Consider the following 23047-nt stretch of genomic DNA (forward strand, 5'->3'; position numbering starts at 1 on the left):
CTTTTTTAAAAAATTTAAAATAAAGCTTCTTGAAGCCAATTTCTTCTCAATTTTATCAAATAAAAAAATCTCAGCTGTTACTAGGTACATGTATTATCATTTCAAAAATAATCTTATGATGAACTATTGCAGACAATTCAATCATTCGATCACCAAGTTAAAGTTTTATTCAAAAATGATTAATTTTAACATATTTTAGCTAATATAGTAATATTTCTACAATTCATGACCATAGAATTATTCTAAAATTGTAAGAAGTTCTCCAATCATTTCATCAAAATTGAACTAGAAATAACTTCAGGAGAATTTTTTAATAAAAAGAGACTTTTTAAATGAAACATATATTAATGCTACTCTACCCAGGTGCTGCACTAATTCGATGTTGAGTCGAAACAATTCCCAATGAATATATCTGGGAACATTGAATGGCCTGCAGCATCAGCAAATATTATACTGTAAACTGTCATTCATTCCTGCAATGGGTATCTGCAGACCTGTAGCTCTCTTGGTCTTGTTCTGTCTCAATATTTCCCCTGACAGCTACAGTTCTGCAGAACTGCACAAATGTACCTTTGCAATTATATCTGTTATACACCTAGTTATCAATTGCAGTCCTATCCAACCTCGCTTTCATATAACCAAGGGCACTATAAGCAAAAACATGTATATAAATCAATAAACAGATAATTTCAAAAATATTGTTTACCTAAATAAAGCTTTCTTGTAAAAATACCCATATTTGATACATACTCCCTCCCTGATTGATAGTGTGAAAACTTTTCATTTTCAACTTTTTGAATACATGCATATAAATATAACAACAGAGAAGCTTAATCAAGACAATTTGTTATATTGCGTGAAAAACAGAATCAAAACATATGTGGTTTGATTCAATTATTAGGTTTTTGTGTCTGTTGACACTACGAAATCTCAAACACACACTATTTGTGTAGTAAATAAAACGATTGCAATAATATTATCATATTTTGTTAATGAGAAATAAAGAGCAATTTATATTTAAATAGGCAAGGTCTTATTGTTTATATATCCCTTTAATATAAACAAACTAGAGATTTATTTCTTTTATTCATATATTGTATAACATTCTTTAAAAAGAAATTTTAGAATAAGCTTTTGTGTCATTAGTTGAAAGATTACTTGCATTTCACAGAACTTACAACAAAAAACATAATACAATCATCAGTTTAAATTACTGACAAACCGCTGGTGAACGTACATGTAATTTGTAAATTGTGCACTTTTTTTCTAAAGCATTGTAAAGGAATCCCCTAAAACCCGAGTGTTAGCAGAAATTTATCAAGCTTTTTTTTTTTTTACTACTGGTAAAGGGTACCTTTCCCCTTTTGACAAAAACTAAATATTTCCCCTTTCAAAGATGACAGAAAACTCTTTAAATTGGAGAAATACCCTATACATATGATTGTATATGAATTTTTAACAAAAATCCTTTGTATTAGCTGCAGAACTGTAGCTCTCTGAAAAAATATTTTGACATAACAAAATATTTTTTCAGAGAGCTACAGTTCTGCACCTACCTTTGTATATGATATACTAATGTATATTCTGAGTCATTTTCTATAGGAATCAAAGTCCTACAATGTAAATTATAATGATCAGTCATCAGTCATTTATATAACACGTGTTCTGAGAAATACTGTAATCTGAGAAGGGTTAACCCAGGGCTGCATTCAAAATCATAGTGGCTAGCCTATATATCCACGTCTATTGAATGCACTGTATGAATTAACGCTTGTTATCACTACGTAGGCCTTAATGTTCGTTCAATTTCATAGTACTGTCTGTGTAGCTGCTACAATCTTTGAATGCATCCCTGATACTTTCCCTCAGGCCCTGGGAGCTCATCCTTAATTCTCAAAACTTCCCCTTCAATGGGCAGTAAAGCTGTAGAAATTAGACAAACATGTCTGTTGCAAATAACAATCAATTTAAAAAAATGACAAGTAACAAAAGGTCATTTTTCAACAAAATTTTTAAAATAAAAGCATTGAATGATAATTTTGAAAATTACCTCTGTTCTTCCACCAGAAAGTGAGTAGAATTTTTCTTTTCCATATTGCTAACATCATGAACACAAGATGTTCAATTTGTCAGCATACCCTTTGGGGGTACATTCCAACACTAACTTTCAAAAATATCTTTCAGTGCTTTAATTACTAATGATATACATATGTACATACTTGAGGATCCAATGCAGCTCTTATCTTCTACGAATCATAGAAACAAGTAATTGAAAACGAGGCATATTATCATGATTATAAGAGTGGGAATTCTGTGGAAAATTTTAGTTCCTAATGTAGAAAAATTTGCAGAACCTCATTAATGCTTGTTGTCTTCAAACTGTGCATGATAAACATAAATTTGTTTTTATTGAATCAATTAAAAAATTTCAACACTACAAATTTCAGTATACTGCTGGTAAATCATTAAACACTAATTATGGAATTAACAGTAGTCACAGAGGAGTCCCCCCAATGTTCAAAATTCTTAAGAATACTGATCAATCTTGATGTTGACCCATTCCTAGATTTGACAGTTTGATGGGTCTTGTCTGCAGTGAGCTTGAACATGTTGAAGAGTTTTTATATTGCTCAAATATTACATGTTCGACGGACCCGGTTGGGTACTGAGACATACCTAAGATTATTCATAATTTAACTAACACTACTCTTAAAGTGTAGAGTTATTAGTAGTATTTACTAATGATTTAGATAGAAGATATCTAGCACTCCAAAATTATTTTTTGGGAAAATTGCATTTACGACTCTCCGCAGCAAAATGCATAAGGTTTTAGTTTTTGAGACATAAAAAGGTTGTTCATGTCTTTGTTAAAATAAGTGAAAATGTTTCAATAATTCTGTTACCATCATTTTCACGACTTGAAGTTGATCACAGCTTGATGTAGCTTCTGCAACAAAATTAGAGTAATCTCCCTTACCGGAAGATTATGGCATTACTAAGGAAGTGAATGTGGTATTTATTAGTTATTTAGTTTTCTCTTAATATATGGGTTAGTGTCTTCAAAAGGAACATATTTCATGAACACATATATATTATAGAAAAAATTAGCATAAACACTGCGATGGGAAGCTCTAAAAAGTTTTATTTAGCTCGATAAGCATATCTCCATGTGACGTCACATTGTTGAAATATGGCGGACGCGGGAGAGAAGGCGAGGAAACTCGAATGCATATAAAAAAAATATTCCCCGTTCATTTTCAGGTTGTTTGATTCGAGTTTTGTGTAATCTCACCCTCAGGGGTGAGGGGAAGAATCATGGCATCATTATTATGTGTTAAACAACCTGGGGGCAAGGTGAAAATGCATTCGTCGGAGTTGATTGAAGAACTGATGATAGACAGCAAAGATCACATCACGACTATGGTAAGCTACGGGGTTGTTTATTTTAAGAAAAGAATTTCGTAGCATGGTTGCCAATTGTTGTTGGTTCCAAATAGAGGCTAATCCTCCTTTGTCATTTAATTCTATCATCTTTAGGACCTATATATTTATATCATATAAATCAGATCACAGAGGACATATGCAATTGTTATTCATTTCATTACTCTAAACCAATAATAATAAATTGTTTGTTGTCAGAAAATGAGCAAAAGTGATGTGTACAGAAGAAGACAAAAAAGACCCATGTCCACCTCTGTAATTCAAACGAGAGAAGGCGTTGACTCCAAAAGTCTGATTGGTCAGACTCTTCGGGTTCAAGATTGGTTAAATGAGAAAACTGTTAAGGGATTGCAGGTAATTGGATAATTAAAAGGATTGTTAAATTTTTATCATGAAATTATATATATCATGAAATTATATGTCTGTGACAGACTGGAACTATTATATGTAGTCTAAAAGACCACTCCTTCAAATTATAGAAACATTGTTACTCACTATCATGCTACTGCATGATTATTACAGCATACATAGACATTGTATTGTGCTAGTATTGCATGCCATTCAACCTTGAATACAATATGTACAATATTTACTACATCTGGATATGACTATTCTTTTGGTACTACATTGTGACAGGGATTGAACTCTATATTTGTGTTTACAGTTTGCTATACCCCAGGCCTGGGTTGAACAACAGGTAGACTCACATTTCCAGCTTATAGCTAAATCTTCTTTATCTTGAAATATAGCTTTATTTGTCATATGGAGGAAAATATATTAATTTCACATTTATCTTAAACATATAAAAGAGAGCACATTGCATGTACTTCATTAGTGTCATTCTGTAATTTTGTTCACTGAGGTTCATATGGTACTGTACAGCTTATGTTATATATTTATATACATATATTGAAACCAATTTTTAAGGTCATTTGATTTACATTATTAAGAATTGTACGGACTGATTACATTTCAATAGATGTAAAGAAATTGACTGAAACATAAAAACTGCTCACTTCAAATTGACTTTTTAAAAATTCTTTTCATCAATAATTGTCATTAATGCTTAAAAGAGGTCCTTGATGGTACCATTCTCTCTAGAATCTTTTCTATTCAATGTTATTCATTTCTAACAAGCTGGAAATGGAACACTTTCTTTCTATGTAGGTCTGTAGTCAGCTGTTTCTTTTTCTGAGTTCATTAGGTACAATTTCAGATTGTCAACTCTACGTACATGAAGGTAGGGCACCATGCAATTTAAGTCAAACTGCATGGGCTGCATGGATTGATGTGATCCGCAAACACCAAGGCTGCCATTAATTTATTGCCTGCCTGACTCGAATTTTCATTTTTATATGTCATATCTTTTAAAAGTTGTGTATATGTATATAACTATTGCTTTTTCAGTTTGACAGCTTGAAACGTGTACTGTGCATACACTCTTTTCTTTACTACATGTATAGGTTTATAATTTGCATGCTGTAGAACTACACTCATGATACCTTTGTAAATGCTTTTTGAATGTTTTCTCTGCATGCCATATTTAACATTGTATGGAAATATATTCTTTTAAATATATATATGACTGTATCTATGTATGTATTTTTGTTAATTCAAATATGAATGACTTACCGGTAATATGCTTTCTGTAATAAAACTAGGATCATATATCTGTCATTTCCATACATCTACTAAAGTATTCTTATCAGCATTTACAGACATATACTTCATAAAATTTCTTTTGGTGCAGTGGCGTTTGTATTTTGAAAACACTTTTCCCATCTTATCGTCTGTTAATCTGTGACATTTTGCAGGAGAGATCGGATATGGAAACAAAAGAAGCTAGAGAGTTGTACAATCCTCTTTTGGAGGTGGAGGGCACATTTGTCAGGGTAATTACACTTCACAATAAAAAACAATCACCTCAGATATGGTCATAACTGTGGTTAATTGGTTTATAGCTCTCACTGTAGACCAAAACCATGAAAATATAACAATGGTGAATATAACCAAACCATGACATATACTGGTATATAGAATATGGACATAAAAACCATGAATTTAACTCTGTTTGAAAATAGATTTAGACAAAAAAACTGTGGAGATAAATTTCAAATCATACACAGGAATTCTTTTTATTATCTATTTATAGTCAAGAAAAATCTATGATTTAAAAGTTCATGCAGTATGATTGGATTCATTAATAAACAGATTGATTAACCTTTTGTGAAACAGGACATGCAAAATGTAGTGAAAAGCAAGGACGTGCTAGATCTGAGGAAGCGCGAGATGTTGCACAAGAAGTGGAACGATCGTGTGTACGAGCCGCTCCGAGGGAAGATCATTGATGTGATGGATGGAGAGGATTGGCCCGAACTGGACCGAAGGAAACGAGAGCTGCATAAACAGTACCTGGAGTTTGTCAACCAGAAGGTCAGTTGTAAAGATGACCAAAGCTTACTACTTGTTACTTCTGCTTACTATTACTTAGGGTGTGGTTATTGGAAAATCATTGAAAACAGCCAATATTTTCAATTGAATCAACAAAACTGTGACACAGGTATTTTCTGCTGTTGCCGAATTTTTGTGGAATTTTCCGAATAGGGAAAATTGGCAAAATTGAAAATCACAAACAAATATATATATATATATACATGTATATACATGTATATATATGCATGTAAGTGTATAAGGGTATATAATGCACCACAGAAATTGGAAATGCAGAATATAATTTGCTTCCTTTAAGCCTTTAATTAGCCTGATAGAAAGGGCTGCATGGTTAAGATATATCTGATGAAATGGGGAAGTATAAGTTGTAGAAAATATCTTGCAATATAGTCATGAAATTAATGATATATGTCATTGAAGTGTAACTTTTTGTGTTCACAGGGCCATGTATTCTTAGACACGATGGACCCCTCTGAATATTATGCCCAAGCCTTAAATGGTCATAGGCCAGCTCCCATCAAGGTGAGTAATTTTTTTATTCTCGCTTTGGAAACCCTTATTTATTATAATTTTGATGAATATGCTATTTGAATATTTTATTGCATATACATGTATATACTTAAGGTTAATTGAGAGCAGGTTTAAAGACTTTGGCTTTTGTAATTCAGGTGTATTTTTCTGAGAAAAAGGTAAACATATATAAATGAATAGTAGTCAAATCCCTCAGCATAGTACAAAGTAGATATATTCACTGTTTGATATTCCTGCTTTAGAACTGATTATCTCCCTTGATTTGTAAGCATTCTTTAGACAGAAATGCACGATATATTCTATTCTAATGTAAACAAGATGCTGGAGCCCTTTATTATTTTAGTATGTAATATACTTTTCTAAAACAGAGGTTAGTTTTTACAGTAGATGTGTGTGCAGTACATGGCACATGTGTACTTTTGAAAAAAAGGTACATTTACGTAATATCCTCCATTGTCAGTCTTTGTTAAAAGATTTTTAAGTATTAGAATGGAGGTGTGGTAGAATTTTTTAAATATGAAAATTCAAGTTTGGTATTTTCTCCATTTTTTACCCGAGTTGCAACGAAGTTGAACTCGGCTATTGGTTTGGTGATGTTGGCGGTTGGGCGTCAACAATTGGTTTCCGGATGATAACTTTAAAAGTTTACAATCTAATCAAATGAAACTTTGAAATATTGTTGGGTACCAGGTAAGGAAGACCCCTATTGATTTTGGAGAAAAATTGTCAAAGGTCAAGGTCACAGTGACCGAAAATAGAATGAAAATTTCTGAAATATTTGGTTTCCGGATGGTAACTCAGAAAGTTTAAATCCGAATCAAATGAAACTTTGATATATTGTTATGTACCAGGTAAGGAAGACCCCTATTGATTTTGGAGAAAAAAGGTCGAAGGTCAAGGTCACAGTGACCGAATATAGAATGAAAATTTCTGAAATATTTGGTTTCCGGATGGTAACTCAGAAAGTTTAAATCCGAATCAAATGATACTTTAAGATATTGTTATGTACCAGGTAAGGAAGACCCCTATCGATTTTGGAGAAAATGGGTCAAAGGTCAAGGTCACAGTGACCGAAAATAGATTGAAAACTTCAAACAAATATGGTTTCTGGACAGTAACTCGAAAAGTTTAAAACTGAAATTAGTTCTTCACAATTATAAATATGCTATATCATTCCTGACTTTACAATGTATCCCATGCAACTCGGTTTATGCACCCCTGGGTGCATATATTGATTTTTTTCTTTCAAGTTATTTTTTCATATTTATGTATAAGTAAAATTTCACATTTTCCATGCTACAATTCTTTTGTCCATGTTGGATTTTTTAACCTTTTAGTCTTCCCATCTTGTAGTAGATAGCCCTAGCTTATCTTCTAAACCCCATCATCACTCCTTTCATACACACACCTAGTCTCCATTACAGCATGTGGATGGCTGTTTATGTGAAATAAAAATAAAAATCCCTATTTTTGATCACCTTTCCTCTTCCAATATTGAACATGATAAAATTTTGATTCTAAGATGCACTTGTTTCATTTAGAAGGAGAAAACTTTTCATTATATACAGAGGTAAAGGTGCCGTGTTTCCCCACCTTTTCCAAGATTATTTTTTAGAGACCATGCATGCTCTTTTTACCCATAGTACATCCTCTTTATTTCCTAATTAATCAGCATACTTGTCTCAAATGGAGTAAGCACCTGGCTGTTGCCAAGAGACGGTTTGACCATCAACATTATAAGGTAGTCATGGAAACCATTCTTATTTGTCACTTTATTCCTTGATTGCTGAAATATTTTTAAATTTGTTAAGTACTTGATTTACATACCTCTTGGACTGAGTACATTTCTCTGAATTTTCTTTGTAAAATCAAGGAAACCATGACTTCTAACTGCAAAGCAATCACTGAATAATATAATGACAAATATACTGCCAGGTTTTCAGAATGACAACTGTAATTTGTATCAGACACTACAGGTTGAGTTTGCTAGTGGAAACACCAGTGTTAATTGTTCCTATGAGAGTGTGTGTTCCTGTTTCTTTTTAAATATACATTGTATCTCTCAGTTTTCGCTAGTTTGAGCTGTAACTTTTAAAGGCTCCTTTATCAAGTACACTTATCTTTAAATCTGAAAGAGTGATCAAGGGTTTTACTCCTTTGTTATGTTTTAACAATGAGAAAACAAAAAGCGGTCTTCTGAATGTAGACGCAATACTTCTCATGCACACATCTTTTTCCATGGCACTAGATTTGTATGACGTGAGTTATCTAACTTTGTTGCCATTCTCCTTGCTTTCTGAAGTCAACATATGTAAGGTAAGACTGAACTTGTAACAGCACAGCTTGAGGGGTAAAGCTGTGTTAATGCACCGCATTTTTTTTTTTTTGTGAATGATCTAATGTACAACTTTGTGCAAAATACAGGTAGTTTTTAATGTCCCTGATTCAAGGCCAGTCACCGCACCTGCACAGGTAATGCAACACTCACCAAATGTAGCCATGGTTACTAATGCAGTGAAACCATGGAAACCAATCACCACAGTAACCATTGACACTAAACCTATCTGTTTGTAGTTTTTAACAAATGGTAGAGGGATATTTTTCATATTGTTGTCAGTTAAAATGTGTTTATACTTAACTGTAATACAGTAGAAACTGATTTATGATATGGTGTCTTTGAGGAATCTAATTGAAGTTAGCACAGTTTATAGGGAAAAAAATTGCAGTAACTTTAAAAAAAATAAATACATGTAGTATTTTGCATTCTGAGTTGAATTATGCATATGGCTATTTAATAGTGTTGGCTGTTTTTGTCTCTAATTTCGGTGTAGGCTACACTATATATCACAGCTTGTAATGTCTTTTAATATATTCTTTAATTCATGCATTGCTTTTCATATATCATGATAAATACCTCTTTAAAGGTACAGATCTAAAGGTTATCAATTAACTTGCAGTAACTGGTAATTAAATGTATTATGGATTTTGAACTGTTGTAACGTGCATTATTGTAGATTGCCACCAAGGCTTTCCGTGACCCCCTATTGTCTCAGGGTCGTGAGCGCAGTGCAGAGGAGAGAACCATTCTAAGATGTCTGACAGGAAATGACTACACTGACAAAGACATCGAGCAGGTGAAGTTACCTCCCCTGCCTTTAGTTCCCCTCGGACGCCACGGCACAGACAGCATCAGGTGGTTGGAGATGCCCCTGCACAACATCGAGAGCACACCACGCATGGCCAGCAGGTCAGTATCTGGTCAAGTGTAACAAGTGATGTGTGTCAGGTTTTGGGCAGCTCACAACACCATGCAGTTAATATTGCAGAGAGATGACCTTTGCTTTGGGTGTATTTTATGATTGCTCAGTGATGTGTTGTAAATATTAATCAGGGGCTTTTAAATAAAATTGCTCTATATGAGCTTCAACACAATAGATACAAATTGTAAAATAAATTTCATTGAAGCCAATTTTGATGTATCATCTTTGGAAAATGTTTAAGTCTAAGATATTTAAAATTTAGATTTTAGTAACAATTTTGAAATCTGATACAAAACTGAAATAATATGATATGTATGTGTGTGCATGTTAGTCTCTGTGCTAATCATAAGCATGAACTGATTCTGTAGGTTACTTTTATTTACAAAATTTTATTTTCATGATCTTGCCTTGTCGGACTTGGAGACAAGAATTTCCATAAATGTTTCATTTAATCATCACTATGTTTTTCAAAAGAAACACACTTTTCCTATCAAGGCAACCTCATGAATTAATGAATAAAATTCTTGTGAATAAAAGATGATTTTACAATAGACATAAATATTTGATGACACAAAAGCATGATAGATGTAACTGACAATCTCTTGATTGATCTAGAGGCAGGATGCATGCTTGGGGGAGTTTCAGTAAGTCTATAAATAGATCAGGGTAGATAGGTCAGCTTCTGTATTAATGCATGCTATATGTCACCACACTACGTCACATGATCAACCTGATATAACGCACACCCTATGTCACATGACAAATCATGTGATTTTATGTATCGAACACAGTAGAGTAGAATCAGTATCGTTAATCATGACTATCTATTTTCAGGTTTCCTGTATCTGATATACCACTTTAAGCTCAGTCATTTGCTCCATTTTCATACATACATGTTTTCCATTCACCATTTTAATTTTGGCTTTTCCTTGTACACTATAAGATTGTGCTATATTTGCTTGGTGTATATCCACTGTGTTGCTAATTTTTCATGTACATTTATTTAGTACGGTCCCAATAAAGTTGAAAATGGTAAGTTTTAAACTACCAGTATTAGCCATAGTTATACTTAGAACTGGTCTGGTTCATATTGTATGTATTTGGAATTATACAGATTTACCTCCCTTCTCAATGCCATCCTCTATTCATAGTAACCTTCCGTTCAATATGGTTTAGTAAAATTCGAACCAAACCGTGATAACATGTAACTCCCAGAGATTCAATACATATACTGTATGTGTGCTTATTTTAGCAGGATTCATTTTTTAGTATCTTTGGTTGTGCATCAAGAGCATGCGTTTATGATTGTGCTAAAATAGGAAAATTTCTTATTCATCCATATGATTCTTGTGACAAATGCTCAATAATGATTACACCAAATAAAGCATAAATTTTAGATATGAATGAGTACATATACAGTATTCTGAACTGTCCATCTATTTCTATACTAAAGTGGAAAAGATTCAATATTTTGAGAATGGTCATGTACCATAGAAAAGATCTTGGCTGCAAAAGTTTTGGATGTTCTGATAATTTGCCATCAAATGATTTTAAAAATTTGTGTAAGTGTGATGATAAAGAGAATGTGTTGAAAAAGCATAACACTAAATCCTGTGTTAATTACCATTCCGACAAAGCATGTACCATTAGATGGTCAGCCTGCAGGGCTTAGTCACCATTCCCTCACTTATATGAAAAATGCAGCCATTCATTTTGTGTAAATGGCGAAACGTGTAGACCTTTACTTCAATGTATGTACTCCATTTTCCCGTTTATTTATTTGCTGCGAACCTTAAGAACATATTAATGTGCTTATTAAAGTGTAGATTATAGTGATTTTTTTGTTCATTTTTTTTTTATCTTTTATTGATCAGATACGAGTCCATTATGAACATCGCCTGTCTATGGGTTAGTTAGGTCATCAATATCAAAGTTCATAATTCATTATCAGGTTAAAAGACATCAATCACATAAAACAAAAATGCATGTCAATTATCAAAGGATTATGATTTTATTTATAGTGCTGCTGGTAAAAATATATATTATTTTCAAATCATGATTGCTGGAAGTATAGAATAAATTCTACAGAAATTAAAATATATGAACTGAATTTAAACTAATTTTACCGTTGTTGGGGGCTAGATGATTTAGACATTTTGTGTTGTTACTTTTTGCTTTAATTTCATGTTTTAGAATAAAATATTTATTTTATTGTAGACTAAATATTAGCTTGATAATTTTAGATTAAATATTAGCTCGATAATTTGTACATTATTAAGGGAACATGGACTTCTGGGTTAAGTGTGAAGTAAGGAAGACATCTTTTTGTAGCAAACGGTGCTAGCTAAACTATAAGCATAATCACTGCTATTTGTACATTGCTCTTGATATATGAAACTGAGGAATTTATTACTAATTTTGGTGGTCATGCAGTCAACTTTTAATCGATGCATATTACTTTTCTGATTGCTAATCATACTCCAGCATACACAGAAGGCTTGTTTGCTTGACATTTAACTGTCTAATCTAAACTAACAGGTTAAAAAAGAAATATTGCCAAGAAGTTATCAAAAATGTTTCATGACAGATAATGATTGTTCAGAATATATAGATCATAAAGCATTGCATGTGTGATGTTTGGGGACTTGCTATGATGCATATAAAGACTTCTTTTCCATTAATCATTATTTCCACTGTTCCTTCACTTTCTTTAGAGGTTAAAAGACCATTCAAATTGCAATTCTTGATCTATAAGCTTACATCTAAATCTACAAACATACATCATGATCAACACTCTTAATAAGTTTTACAACACCGTCTTCCCATTCACAGGCGAAGGATGCACGGCACATTCAATCAAAGCCAATTAAACTTTGAAGAGTGGTCAAGGGCACAGCGAAACCGAGCTCAAGTAGAAATGGAACTGCAGACACAGAAAAAGCGCATGTACACAGAAGTCCCTCCATTTAAAATCCCACCCAGGGAGGTACCCTCCTCGTATTTAGAGCCCAACAACATTGGAATTCAGACCATTCCAGAGGAACTTGAGCAATTGACTCTCAAAAACTGGGCACCTTCTAACGATTCTGCCTCCATTCCAGTGGGAGCATGTTAATGGTTTTACAATGGAGAAGAGAATCTGTGATAATTAAGAAGCATTTAATATATTTTTTATCTTAGAAGTGCTATATCAAATTAAAAAAAAAAAATTAGAAAAAATAGATATTTCAAGGAAGTTTAAAATTGCATTTGTGGGATATGTGCCTTTTTGGATTCACTGTGCCTAACATTTTGTGATGTAATGAATGTGATGATTGTTTTGTCATATCTACTGAACCAACTTTGTATTGTTTTTGTTTTGGAAGAAAAGAAGTAGAAAATTGAACCGTTCCTTGCAAAAAGGGCTCTGAAGTATTGTAGTGCTAAAGTGTTAACTATAGAGAACAATCCCTCAAAATATGAAAACAATATTGATTGTCATTAAAATATTACAATTAATCAAAGATGATAACCAACTTGTAATCGGTAATCGTGACCTTTTTCTTTACAAGTATGCAAAAAATGACGTTACGTTTTTTTCATTACGACATTTTATGAAAAACATTGTTGGATAAGATAAGGGTCTTTTTTGCTAGGAACGGCTCAAATGATGTTTACAATAATTATACGTATAAGAGTACTGTTTTTCAAACCATTTCAGGTATTACATGTAGTATTTACAAAAGATTTTGAAATTTTTTCAATGTTCTCAAAACTGTATATTCTTGAGAGCTATATTAGCCTTGAATTTTTAGTGAACTTCCATGTGCCTGCACAAGACAAAACTAAAATTCTAGTGGATTTCAAGGTTTCTTGTTATTCGAGGTCTAATATTTCTGGGTTTTTACAAAAATTATGTACAGGTAGTATTATTTCACAAAATTTCTTGTTCCCGAAAAAAGTTTTGGCAAATTTTCCCCACCCATATCCAATTTGAATGCAATACAAGTCTCTATACATTACAGGGTGTTTTCTACGAGATAAATTCATTGTGTGACATGTGTATTCCATGCTTGTCAGTAATGGTGGTGCTAGGGACTGCCGACTAGTCATTTTTACAGAAGTGTCTGCACATTGTGTTAATATTATTTCTGTAGGCTCATATTAGAATAATTGTTTGTAGATCTTCTCAGTATTGCACTTTTTATATGAACATTCTCACATAGATATTAAATAATGTTGAAATAAAAAAAAATTATCTTCTGTTTTTTATACACTGTGTAGATATCTAAATCCCTTCCCCAGTGTTTATAACTTCGTAAGCCGAATTTGCCGTCTGCCTGGTGTAAACTGTTCATGTTTTCATACCCCCATTTTTGTTTTATCTCCCGGCGACCTCAACCATGTCAAAGTGACTTTGGGTCAGGATCTGGACCCTACTTCCGGTCATTACAACTGCATGAAGTATGAACATTAAATGCTCTTCTGTTTTGAAGACATATAATCTGGACAAGCTTTATATACTTTTTTCCCAATGACATTGTCTTGAGATCAGGACAGGCCTCTTTTACAACAAATCAAAGCTTGCTGAGACAATGTGGTACACAGGACGATTCCGTTATATTACATTAATTTTACTGGGCAGGATAGGGATTGTATAATTATCAATATTTTATATACAACAACACAATATAGATTTTCGGAGAATTTAAATCTCAAAAATATAAATAAAATCTTGACAAGCTTATTATCACAGAATAAACAAACATTTGATGTCAGAGTAATAATATTGTCTTTGCATAATTTTCCACATCACTATATATTACACGTGCAACTTTTCCCAAAATATTTCTTGGCCAATTCATGTGGATGTAAAAGATAAGATACTTTCTTTATGCAGTTAAACCAGTCTTTATATGAATCTGACCCTCGGTTTCAATTCCAAAACTTTTTTTTCCCAGTTCCTTCAATTGTGAAATCCGTCAACTTGCACAAAATTTCCTAGTACATTAGGATTAGACAGGTTTGACTATACATTTTCAACTCTGTGCGATGTGTGTTTGTGTATGGGGGGGGGGGGGGGGGGGGGGGGGGGGAGGAGGGGGTTATAGTCTGATAATTCATTCATCCAGAAAAAAAAAATCAATAACATATCATCCATTTTCTATTTAAAAGTTTCACCATTTCCCACTTTTTACTCCAGGAGTTCATGCAATTTTATACTGAATCTTAAAAGTTGTATGTTTAGATTCCTATGAAAAGCATGTACCTATAGTTAACTTGATGACAACTTTATCATGAATCAGTCAGGACTGAATGGATCTACTACACATACACCTATCCTTCTAGTCATCATTTGTCATCAATTTAAAACTAAATATTCCTGAGATTTGCATTAAATCATATTTAAATAGATCATGGATTACAGTATGAGGACAAAATACAGGTACTACATGCATTATTATGGTAGGTAGAATTGGTCTACTTTGATATAAATAGAAGAAAAGTGTCTATGGAATGATTCATGTATATAAGTTTGTATTATGTTCCTTTGAAAAAATATTTCACTTATATTGAGGCGTTATCAGCTGTAGGAGAAGTACTGCAAATTTAGACCAATGCTCGGACAGCTATTCTGTAACATAACAACACCTGCAGCGGTATGGGACTGTTTTAAGTCATATCCGAAAGACCCATGATTCTCCAATCTTAATGCTGAGCGTTTGGCAAAGGAGCAATCACTACCTATTTATACATCTTAGGCTTGACACGAAACATGGCACGAGTGAATATCAAACTTGCAATTTCCTGGTCGGGAAGCAAATGCTCTGACCACTGAGCTACTATGACCGGTACTAAAATAAATATTAATCAGACCAGAACACACAAATAAATGTCTTAAATGATTCCATAACTTTGCATGGCTATTTGATATGAGGATGTTATGAACTGAAATCTAAATTTTGATATTTTTAGGGAAAAAATATTGCAAAATTAAAATACATGTAATTCATTCTGAATGCACACAATGTGTATAAAAATACAGCGAAATCACAGTTTTTGAGCAGTTCCGTACATGTGACACTCGAACATCAACTTTTGTGTAGCACTGTGTCTCTGGTAAGGCTGGTGTACCTCATGTCATAGTCTGGCCAGTAATCCGGAGCAATTTTGGCAGCGTCTTTGTACAGTGGTTCCAGAAGCTTCCTGTTCATCATACTAAAACTGTAAAATAAAGGATTCAGAGGATTACCACAGTCAACTCTGTTAATGAATCCAATACAACGTCAACAAAACAAGAAAGTTTTGGCCATGAAAATGGAGAATAGACTGACTTTGCAGTTTTCCTATTAATTGAAGTTTTGAAACACACAGGAGCCCTACCGATTTCCTGTAACCTTAAGCAAGAAGCTCCAATACGCTGGTCGTAGATTATGTGGTTCAAGAACAGCCTGAAAAAAATAAGCCATTGAATAACATTTCAAATCAATTCCCTGCAATGTACTCCTACACATATATATGGTAGATACTATGTAGTACACAAGAACTTATTTCGGTGAAATTGTCGTTAAATGTCTTTGCAAGTGCACTGTGATGGACTTGATTTTACATGTATATAAACTCTAAATAAATGTCAGATTTTGTGAGAGGCTTCTAACACAATGGAAACATCAATCCTTCACAAATAAGGAATTTACAGTACACAAACCATTGATAAAATTCTAATATCATCACACAAATAGTATGGTATTTGTTTCCTTCAAATGAAACTTACAACATGAAAGACAAAGGCAGTTGATAAGGAGTATATAATAATGTCAGCACATCGTATGTAAGGTAGGAACCCTCTGGTAATGCCTTTAAAATACAGCACCTGAAAAAAAGAACAAAATCGTTTTAGGTTCCCGTTCAATATTAATCCCAGTAGAAAATCCACAGCAATGAGTATAAAAAAAGCACCTTTTGATTCTTAACTTCCAAAACATTTGCTTTAAAATTTGTAGTCAATCCAAAAGAACCTAATGTTTTTCAACCATACAGACTCGAATTTGCCACCCTCTTAATTTTGTTGATATTTGACAACAACTGGAATCCAGATTCTAAAGTTATTCTTGTGTAAGAATTGAGACGACATTTTAATTTCAAATGCACATATTTATATATATATATTGAGACAACATTTTTCAAATACAAACACTGCCTTTACAGCTTCTAATTTACAATAAGCACACCGATATTGACTAGTGTGTGTACCAGGGCATGATATTGACTAGTGTGTGCACCAGGGCATGATATTCAACCTAAACATCACTATCATCTGCACAGCAGTGGGTGTAGATTTATAGTATATTTCATGTACATATGATAGCTTTAAAATAAATAGCCTTTCTCACCTCTGCAAGTTTATAAGCAGTGTAGAGTGCTATGGTGGAGCTTTTGTACCACAGCATGGACCAGCCCGCTAAGAATCCCCCCAAGAGGCCGTATGTCTCGCTGTCTTTGTTACGCAACCATCGCAGCAGACAGTTCACAGTCTGGAAGAGAAAATACTCGTCTCTAAAAATTCAGAAGCAACAGTCCCATGGGCCACAATGCTTACTTGCATATCACTACTCTAAAAAAACACAGACTATAGAAACTCTTCAATATCAGGAGATTATAAACAATTTTGTCATGGGAACCATCATTTGAACCAAAAATTTAGTGACTGTTTTTTATGATGGAATTTTTATACCTAAAAGATAAGCAATGCAGCATTAATAGTGATATAGAGTTAATCACTTATCTAAAGCAAACCAGTAATACCACCTAGGTGCATATTAATTGTTATAGAATCAGCCAAATTTGAGTGTGAATTTCCATACAAGAATTATGAAGGACTAACTCGAGATTTTGTGAAGCCATCAGTCCAAATATCCAGCAGAGCTCAGCCAACATTACACTACTGGTTGATGCTTGCATATTAATGTGCCTAATTATGGCACTGTTGCTCTTAAGAGATATTCTTAAAAGTTGTTTCCCTATACATTCCCATATCAAAAATTTTTCCCATATTGTAGCCCCATCCGATCCCTCAGGACCATGATTTGAACAAACTTAAATATATGCTGCCTGAGGGTGCTTGCATATTAATATAAGTCATCATGGCCCTTTAGTTGGCTGTTGCCCATAAGAAGATTTTTAAAGATTTTCCCTTTACATCCCATTGTAAAAGCTTGATCCCCTATTGTGGCCCCAACCGACCACTGGGGGCCATGATTTACACAAGTTTGAGTCTAAACTCATTAAGGAAGGTTTCACATCAGTTCTGCTTTTTCTGGTCCAGTTAAACAGTCAAAATAAATAGAAACTGCTACAAAATTGAATTTTTGGAGTCAAATTGTCATGAAATAAATGCATTGATGTAATTTATGACATCATGATAACATAAATGATCAACAGTCGTGTAAAACACTTGTTTTCAAGCATGCAATGCTCTTAGCTTAAATTCAATATATCGGCAATTCTGAACAAAATTAGCATAGAATTTATAAGGTAAAAATAGAGACTAAAATGCTTCTAACTCTTTGCTCCAATGTGGATTTTGTACAAATGGTTTCTTTACATTGGTGCACTGCATTGAGGTTTCAAATTATGGGATATGGCTGCCCACAGAATTCATAATAATTGAGCCTCAATGAAGTGCATTGTATAAAGATTCTACATTGGTTGGATTTAAATGTATTGATACCTTGAAAATGGCACTGAAACATCCAAGAAACGCTCCTAGTCTAAAGTTATCCTGATGTATTAAAGCATGCAGGATTGCTTTTGGATTCTTGTGCATTCTGGGTAAGGCACCCAGAAGCTTCACTCCTCCTTGCACTAGAAAGCCCAGCCCAAACATCTTCACAAAGCTCTGTAAAAAACAAATAGCTCAGATAAACACATAATAACTATGACCATCTGAATTTGCTTTATGATTATGATTTATGACAGAACACTAATTCTAGCTTAAAGATTTTGATCTAACAATATAACGAGTCAAAGCTAAAAGATATTTGGCATACTGAATATCTTTGAAGAGACATTGTTGCAAAAATATGAGTTAAGTTTAACTGTCAGTTAATATATAAATGCAAGAATTAATGGGAAATGGGAAGTTAACTGTCAGTTAAAGTTAACTTACCGTCATGCAACTGGGCCCAGCTGATCATTAAATCTAAGTATGTCATGAACATGACCTAATTTACAGAATGTTAAAATCTAAGGTCTTCTTTGACTGACCTTAACTACATAATGAACACATCCGTAACTATGTTGACAAAGCCAGTGTTTGGGCGTACTCTGTAGGGATGTGTTAATTCTCTGGAAGGTCTCATTCTGTGTTAATTGGTTGAGAAGTCTGTTGCCATGACGTCTAGGAGTTGGCTCCTCCCTTTTTTCTGTGATTGGCAGCTCCTCTTTACCAACTAGGAAACTGAAAACATGAAAATGAGAAAAGAGAGAATACACCTAATCTTCAATTGATGAATCTGTTGAATATACATACATCAGATTGATTCAATTACATACAATATTGAAGCCTTAATACATTTTACTTACCTAAGAGCACTTTTTGTTTGATCTGGCAGACGTCCCTTTCTGGAAAAAGAAAGAAAAAGAATTATAGTTTGAAAGTATTGCTTTGACAGAACACATTAGTCTCCCTAATCTTTTATCATACAGAGCAGCATACCTTGTAACATAATTTATAATATGATATCTCAACACAGATAACATTTCTCTCCATAGTCCAGGAAGTCTGGAGAAACACAAACCCAGCCTACAGACCGTGAGAGCACACTTGTACTCCCAAATGTGAATAATTTCAGGCTAGCTATGAAGTATGATACCAATAACACAGAGTGATCTGATATCATCTGTATCTAATGAGTCCGCTGTACACTCCTGTCTGTGTAACTCACACAGGGGATGGGAAATCATTCACGATGAACGTGAAGTGGAGTCAGGCCCATATTAACGTACTCTAAAATCTCTCCATTGACTAATGTTACAAATGGACCTATCCAGCGAGAATGCATCCCAGAGAAACCATTAAACTCCTACTGGCCTACATTTCTCGTCTTCTTCCTTTTTACTTAAATAATTTACTAATCAATATAATGGAGAAGATTGGGTAACAGGCTGTGCCTATCTACATCCCCTGGATTTCACAGATTCATGATCAGCCTACAAAAATGTTCTGAACTACACAAGTATATGTATTCAAAGTGGCACCAAATTTCCACATTTTGTATGTGAGCTACCACATACAGAACAAGAGGCCCTCAGGCCATATCCCTCATCTGAGCAGTGGTATTTTCCCATGTAATAATACATTTAATTTCAACCCCAATTGCAGCTTTATCCTGGCTGGATAATGCCTAAATGGGGACATGGTGTGAACTGCATTTTGAATTTATACACTACAAGATGAATGCATATCAATTTGACATATATTGTGTCTCTGTGGTCCGATCATCATCAGAGAAAGAAGTTTTCCTATAAACCCCCTCTTCTGGTTCTGCTCATACCACTGGGGTCAACTGGACCATCTTGAAGCTGTACTACATGAGAATACTTCCATAATAATTTGACTTAATTACATCCTCAGTATTCTTCATATTACTTTTTAATTCCTTGGTACTCCCAAATAAAAACTCTTGAATTCCTGATGTGGTCCTTCCAAAACCCTAGGAGAGATGGTGTGAACAAACTTAAATCTACACTATATGAGGATGCTTGCTTATTGACAAACTACACACATAAAATCTTGAGAGGAAGACTTTTAAAGAATTTTCCTGACAATACCTATTTAATTTTTGAACTACTAACACACTTGAATCTTCATTATATGAGGAAGCTTTCCTAGATGGTTTTAGCTTTTCTGGTTCTTAAAAAGATTTACAAAAAAAAAAAAAAATACCACAATATTATCACTTTTCCTTGATCTCTTAGAAGAAGGCATGGTCCTTCATTTGTACAGACTGGAATTGTCTTTCCCTAAAGATGCTTTGTGGTAGGTTTGCTTGAAATTTTTCTTCTGGGTTTGCTTACATGTATCTTTCATTTGTGAGATAATTCCTAGGTAGATATTCACACTAGTCTGGGATGTATCAATAACATGTAAATATTTTTAACAGGCCCCTCCATTAACCATAAATTCATTAATTAGTGAGTAATGACAATGGCAATTAGAGGTGGCCCACAGAAGTAGTAAGGGGGGTAATTATCTTCAGAAAAAAGTTTATCCTGTATAAGTTTCAAAACAATGTTCCATATATAAATTTAGGTTGCCAGCTCACACTATCGAAACTGAAACAGAAATAATGATTGTAAAAAATATTTTGCATGCAACATGAAGAAATATCACAACATATTACAGGGGCGGATCCAGGAATTTTTGAAAGGGGGGGGGGAGGTTCAACCATTAATTTTGGTTTTCAAAGGGGTCCACTCTCAAAATGCGTTATTTCTACTTTTTAAAGCAAAATTTTCTAATGGGGTGGGGGATGGTTTCCTAACCCCCGGAACCCCACCGCTGGATCCACCACTGTATTAGTTTGCCTGTAGAAATAAAACTTTTGTAGACATTTCATCAAAATTTATTGTAGGAAATGTTTAAATTATTTACACCTATTGGAATTAGAAAATATTATACATATGTATGTATTATGTAAAGATGTGATTAAAGATAATGTTCATGAATTTGAAAAGAAAAAAATTCCTATTCTACATTTAGCGAGTTACATGTAAGGACATATAATTAACAAGTAATTGCAATTACACAAATTACACAAATCTTTAGAAATGTTTTTATTGATACATTTAATTATCTGTAGTTGAAAATAAATTCAATCACCAAAAGATTGAAAAAGTAATTCATTACCGTTAATTAGTTACTGATTTCAATCACCCCATCCCTGATGTCTACAGTGTCGTACAGTTGAAGATGAGATCTTCAGATTCATTGTTGTTTATTCAACTTCTAACTGTATATGCACTATATACATGTACAATAGATTAAAGGTTGTCACAAAGTACCAATCAAAAGTACGGAATAGTACTTAGAGTGTGAATTCTGACATTTACATGAAATTTTACTTCACTTTGGAAGCATTTATTATGATGCTAAAATCTTTATACTAGCAGTTCTGAATGAGCAATCCATTACAAATTTAAAAATTACAAAATTAAAAGTGGCTCGAGAAATGAATACTAGATCAAGTACATTTATGCAGACACAGGGTCGTGTTTGAGTCCACTTTTTGTAAGGCTGGGTCTGATCAGTTCTACAGATTATATACATGCCAACTAAATGGTTAACGGCAATGACTGTAAGATTGAATTGACATTTAACCCTGTAAGACATTCAGTTAGAACAGTCCCGGGCTATCTAATATTTCATCGGGATATAGCAGAGATGTATAGACTAATGTTTTCAAAGTCAGCTCTTAGGTGATGTCCATCCGGAAGTAGAGACCCAATTGGTGCAGCAATGCTTCACGTTTTAAAAATAGTGGCAAAATCTGCACAAACAGTGATGTAAAAATTATCATTTATGGATAATTAAAAAAAGAATACCATAAATCCAAATGGCGCTTTGAAATCTCTTGAGGAATTGCACATTGAGCCAAAATTGGTCAATTTAATTTTGAGTTACAAATGAGTCTTCATGTCTTCACACAAAGTTGTCAAATGCTCTACAATCAAATCCCCTCGGAAGAATTCAGAATGGAAGAAAAATAATCAAAACTGCTGTCTCCGTGAACTTCAGCACAATAGTAATTTTATTTAGTGATGCGTTTCACGAAAGCTCTCAAGGAAATTATACTGCCAATGAAGAAAAAGCTTTTATGGTCAAATAAAGCTGTGCTGGTGGCACAACACCCATATTGATTTGTTTTCACTTTATCCTGCAGTATAATTAATTCTTTATAGTATGTTGTCTTTCAATTGCAGGGAATAAGATCTCTTGGATGGGTTTCATGCCCATGGAAAGTCTGACAAGGAGAGAGAAATGCCCACTAAATCAGGAATAACATCATATTATGTCTTTTAATCTACACACCATCTTGGAATTGTCAAGCCATTATTTTTATTAAATCAAAATAATAATTACACGCAATGCATGCAATTTGTAGGAAATTCCACAAAACATATGGCATCATTTTTCATTTGTAAAGCAGCTGGGTTATTTCATTACTGAAACCAGAAATATTGAACAATGCCATTGTAATCCTCACTCAATATCAAGTACTACATATCAAAAGATCCCCAGAATTTGAAGACGTACCATTGCGTATCTTCATACCAAATATGAAGTTTGAAGATCACAGAGCACTTGAATACTGGAGTCACAT

General features: G+C 33.6%; 3 protein-coding genes across 56 annotated transcripts in view; 1 reads left to right on the forward strand and 2 right to left on the reverse strand.

Moving 5' to 3' along the window:
- Positions 1-8478, reverse strand: part of LOC125673194 (profilin-4-like) — a 24102-nt gene extending 15624 nt beyond the window's left edge. Inside the window, exons 1-2 of one of the 4 annotated variants that reach the window (XM_048909641.2) lie at positions 2904-2960; positions 2220-2246 (exon numbers count right to left, since the gene is read on the reverse strand). In XM_048909641.2, coding sequence (XP_048765598.1) covers positions 2220-2246; positions 2904-2909 — 33 coding nt within the window. In that variant the 5' untranslated portion in view covers positions 2910-2960. Of the gene's footprint in view, positions 1-2219; positions 2247-2903; positions 2998-8250 lie in introns of those variants that run through there. The other 3 variants (XM_056158298.1, XM_048909642.2, XM_056158297.1) reach the window with 3 other exon arrangements.
- LOC125673189 (protein FAM228B-like) overlaps positions 1-13917 on the forward strand; it is a 32354-nt gene extending 18437 nt beyond the window's left edge. For 5 of the 50 annotated variants that reach the window (XM_048909617.2, XM_048909618.2, XM_048909616.2 and 2 more), the window contains 13 exons: positions 3262-3423; positions 3640-3795; positions 4106-4138; positions 4658-4681; positions 5256-5333; positions 5677-5874; positions 6334-6414; positions 6561-6581; positions 8848-8895; positions 9438-9670; positions 11558-11591; positions 11963-11991; positions 12516-13917. In XM_048909617.2, coding sequence (XP_048765574.1) covers positions 3316-3423; positions 3640-3795; positions 4106-4138; positions 4658-4681; positions 5256-5333; positions 5677-5874; positions 6334-6414; positions 6561-6581; positions 8848-8895; positions 9438-9670; positions 11558-11591; positions 11963-11991; positions 12516-12798 — 1326 coding nt within the window. In that variant the 5' untranslated portion in view covers positions 3262-3315 and the 3' untranslated portion in view covers positions 12799-13917. Of the gene's footprint in view, positions 1-2978; positions 3013-3172; positions 3424-3639; positions 3796-4105; positions 4139-4657; positions 4682-5255; positions 5334-5676; positions 5875-6333; positions 6415-6560; positions 6582-8095; positions 8165-8847; positions 8896-9437; positions 9671-10298; positions 10328-10690; positions 10716-11557; positions 11592-11962; positions 11992-12515 lie in introns of those variants that run through there. The other 45 variants (XM_056158276.1, XM_056158273.1, XM_056158274.1 and 42 more) reach the window with 39 other exon arrangements.
- A 437-nt stretch (positions 13918-14354) lies between these two features.
- LOC125674345 (transmembrane protein 135-like) overlaps positions 14355-23047 on the reverse strand; it is a 68558-nt gene continuing 59865 nt past the window's right edge. For both annotated transcript variants that reach the window (XM_048911479.2, XM_048911478.2), the window contains exons 7-13: positions 19248-19286; positions 18930-19122; positions 18394-18561; positions 17057-17197; positions 16438-16536; positions 16047-16114; positions 14355-15887 (exon numbers count right to left, since the gene is read on the reverse strand). In XM_048911479.2, the coding sequence (XP_048767436.2) occupies positions 15755-15887; positions 16047-16114; positions 16438-16536; positions 17057-17197; positions 18394-18561; positions 18930-19122; positions 19248-19286 (841 nt within the window). In that variant the 3' untranslated portion in view covers positions 14355-15754. The remainder of the gene's footprint in view (positions 15888-16046; positions 16115-16437; positions 16537-17056; positions 17198-18393; positions 18562-18929; positions 19123-19247; positions 19287-23047) is intronic.

Source organism: Ostrea edulis, chromosome 3, assembly GCF_947568905.1.
Source record: "Ostrea edulis chromosome 3, xbOstEdul1.1, whole genome shotgun sequence".
Taxonomy (NCBI): Eukaryota; Metazoa; Mollusca; class Bivalvia; order Ostreida; family Ostreidae; genus Ostrea; species Ostrea edulis.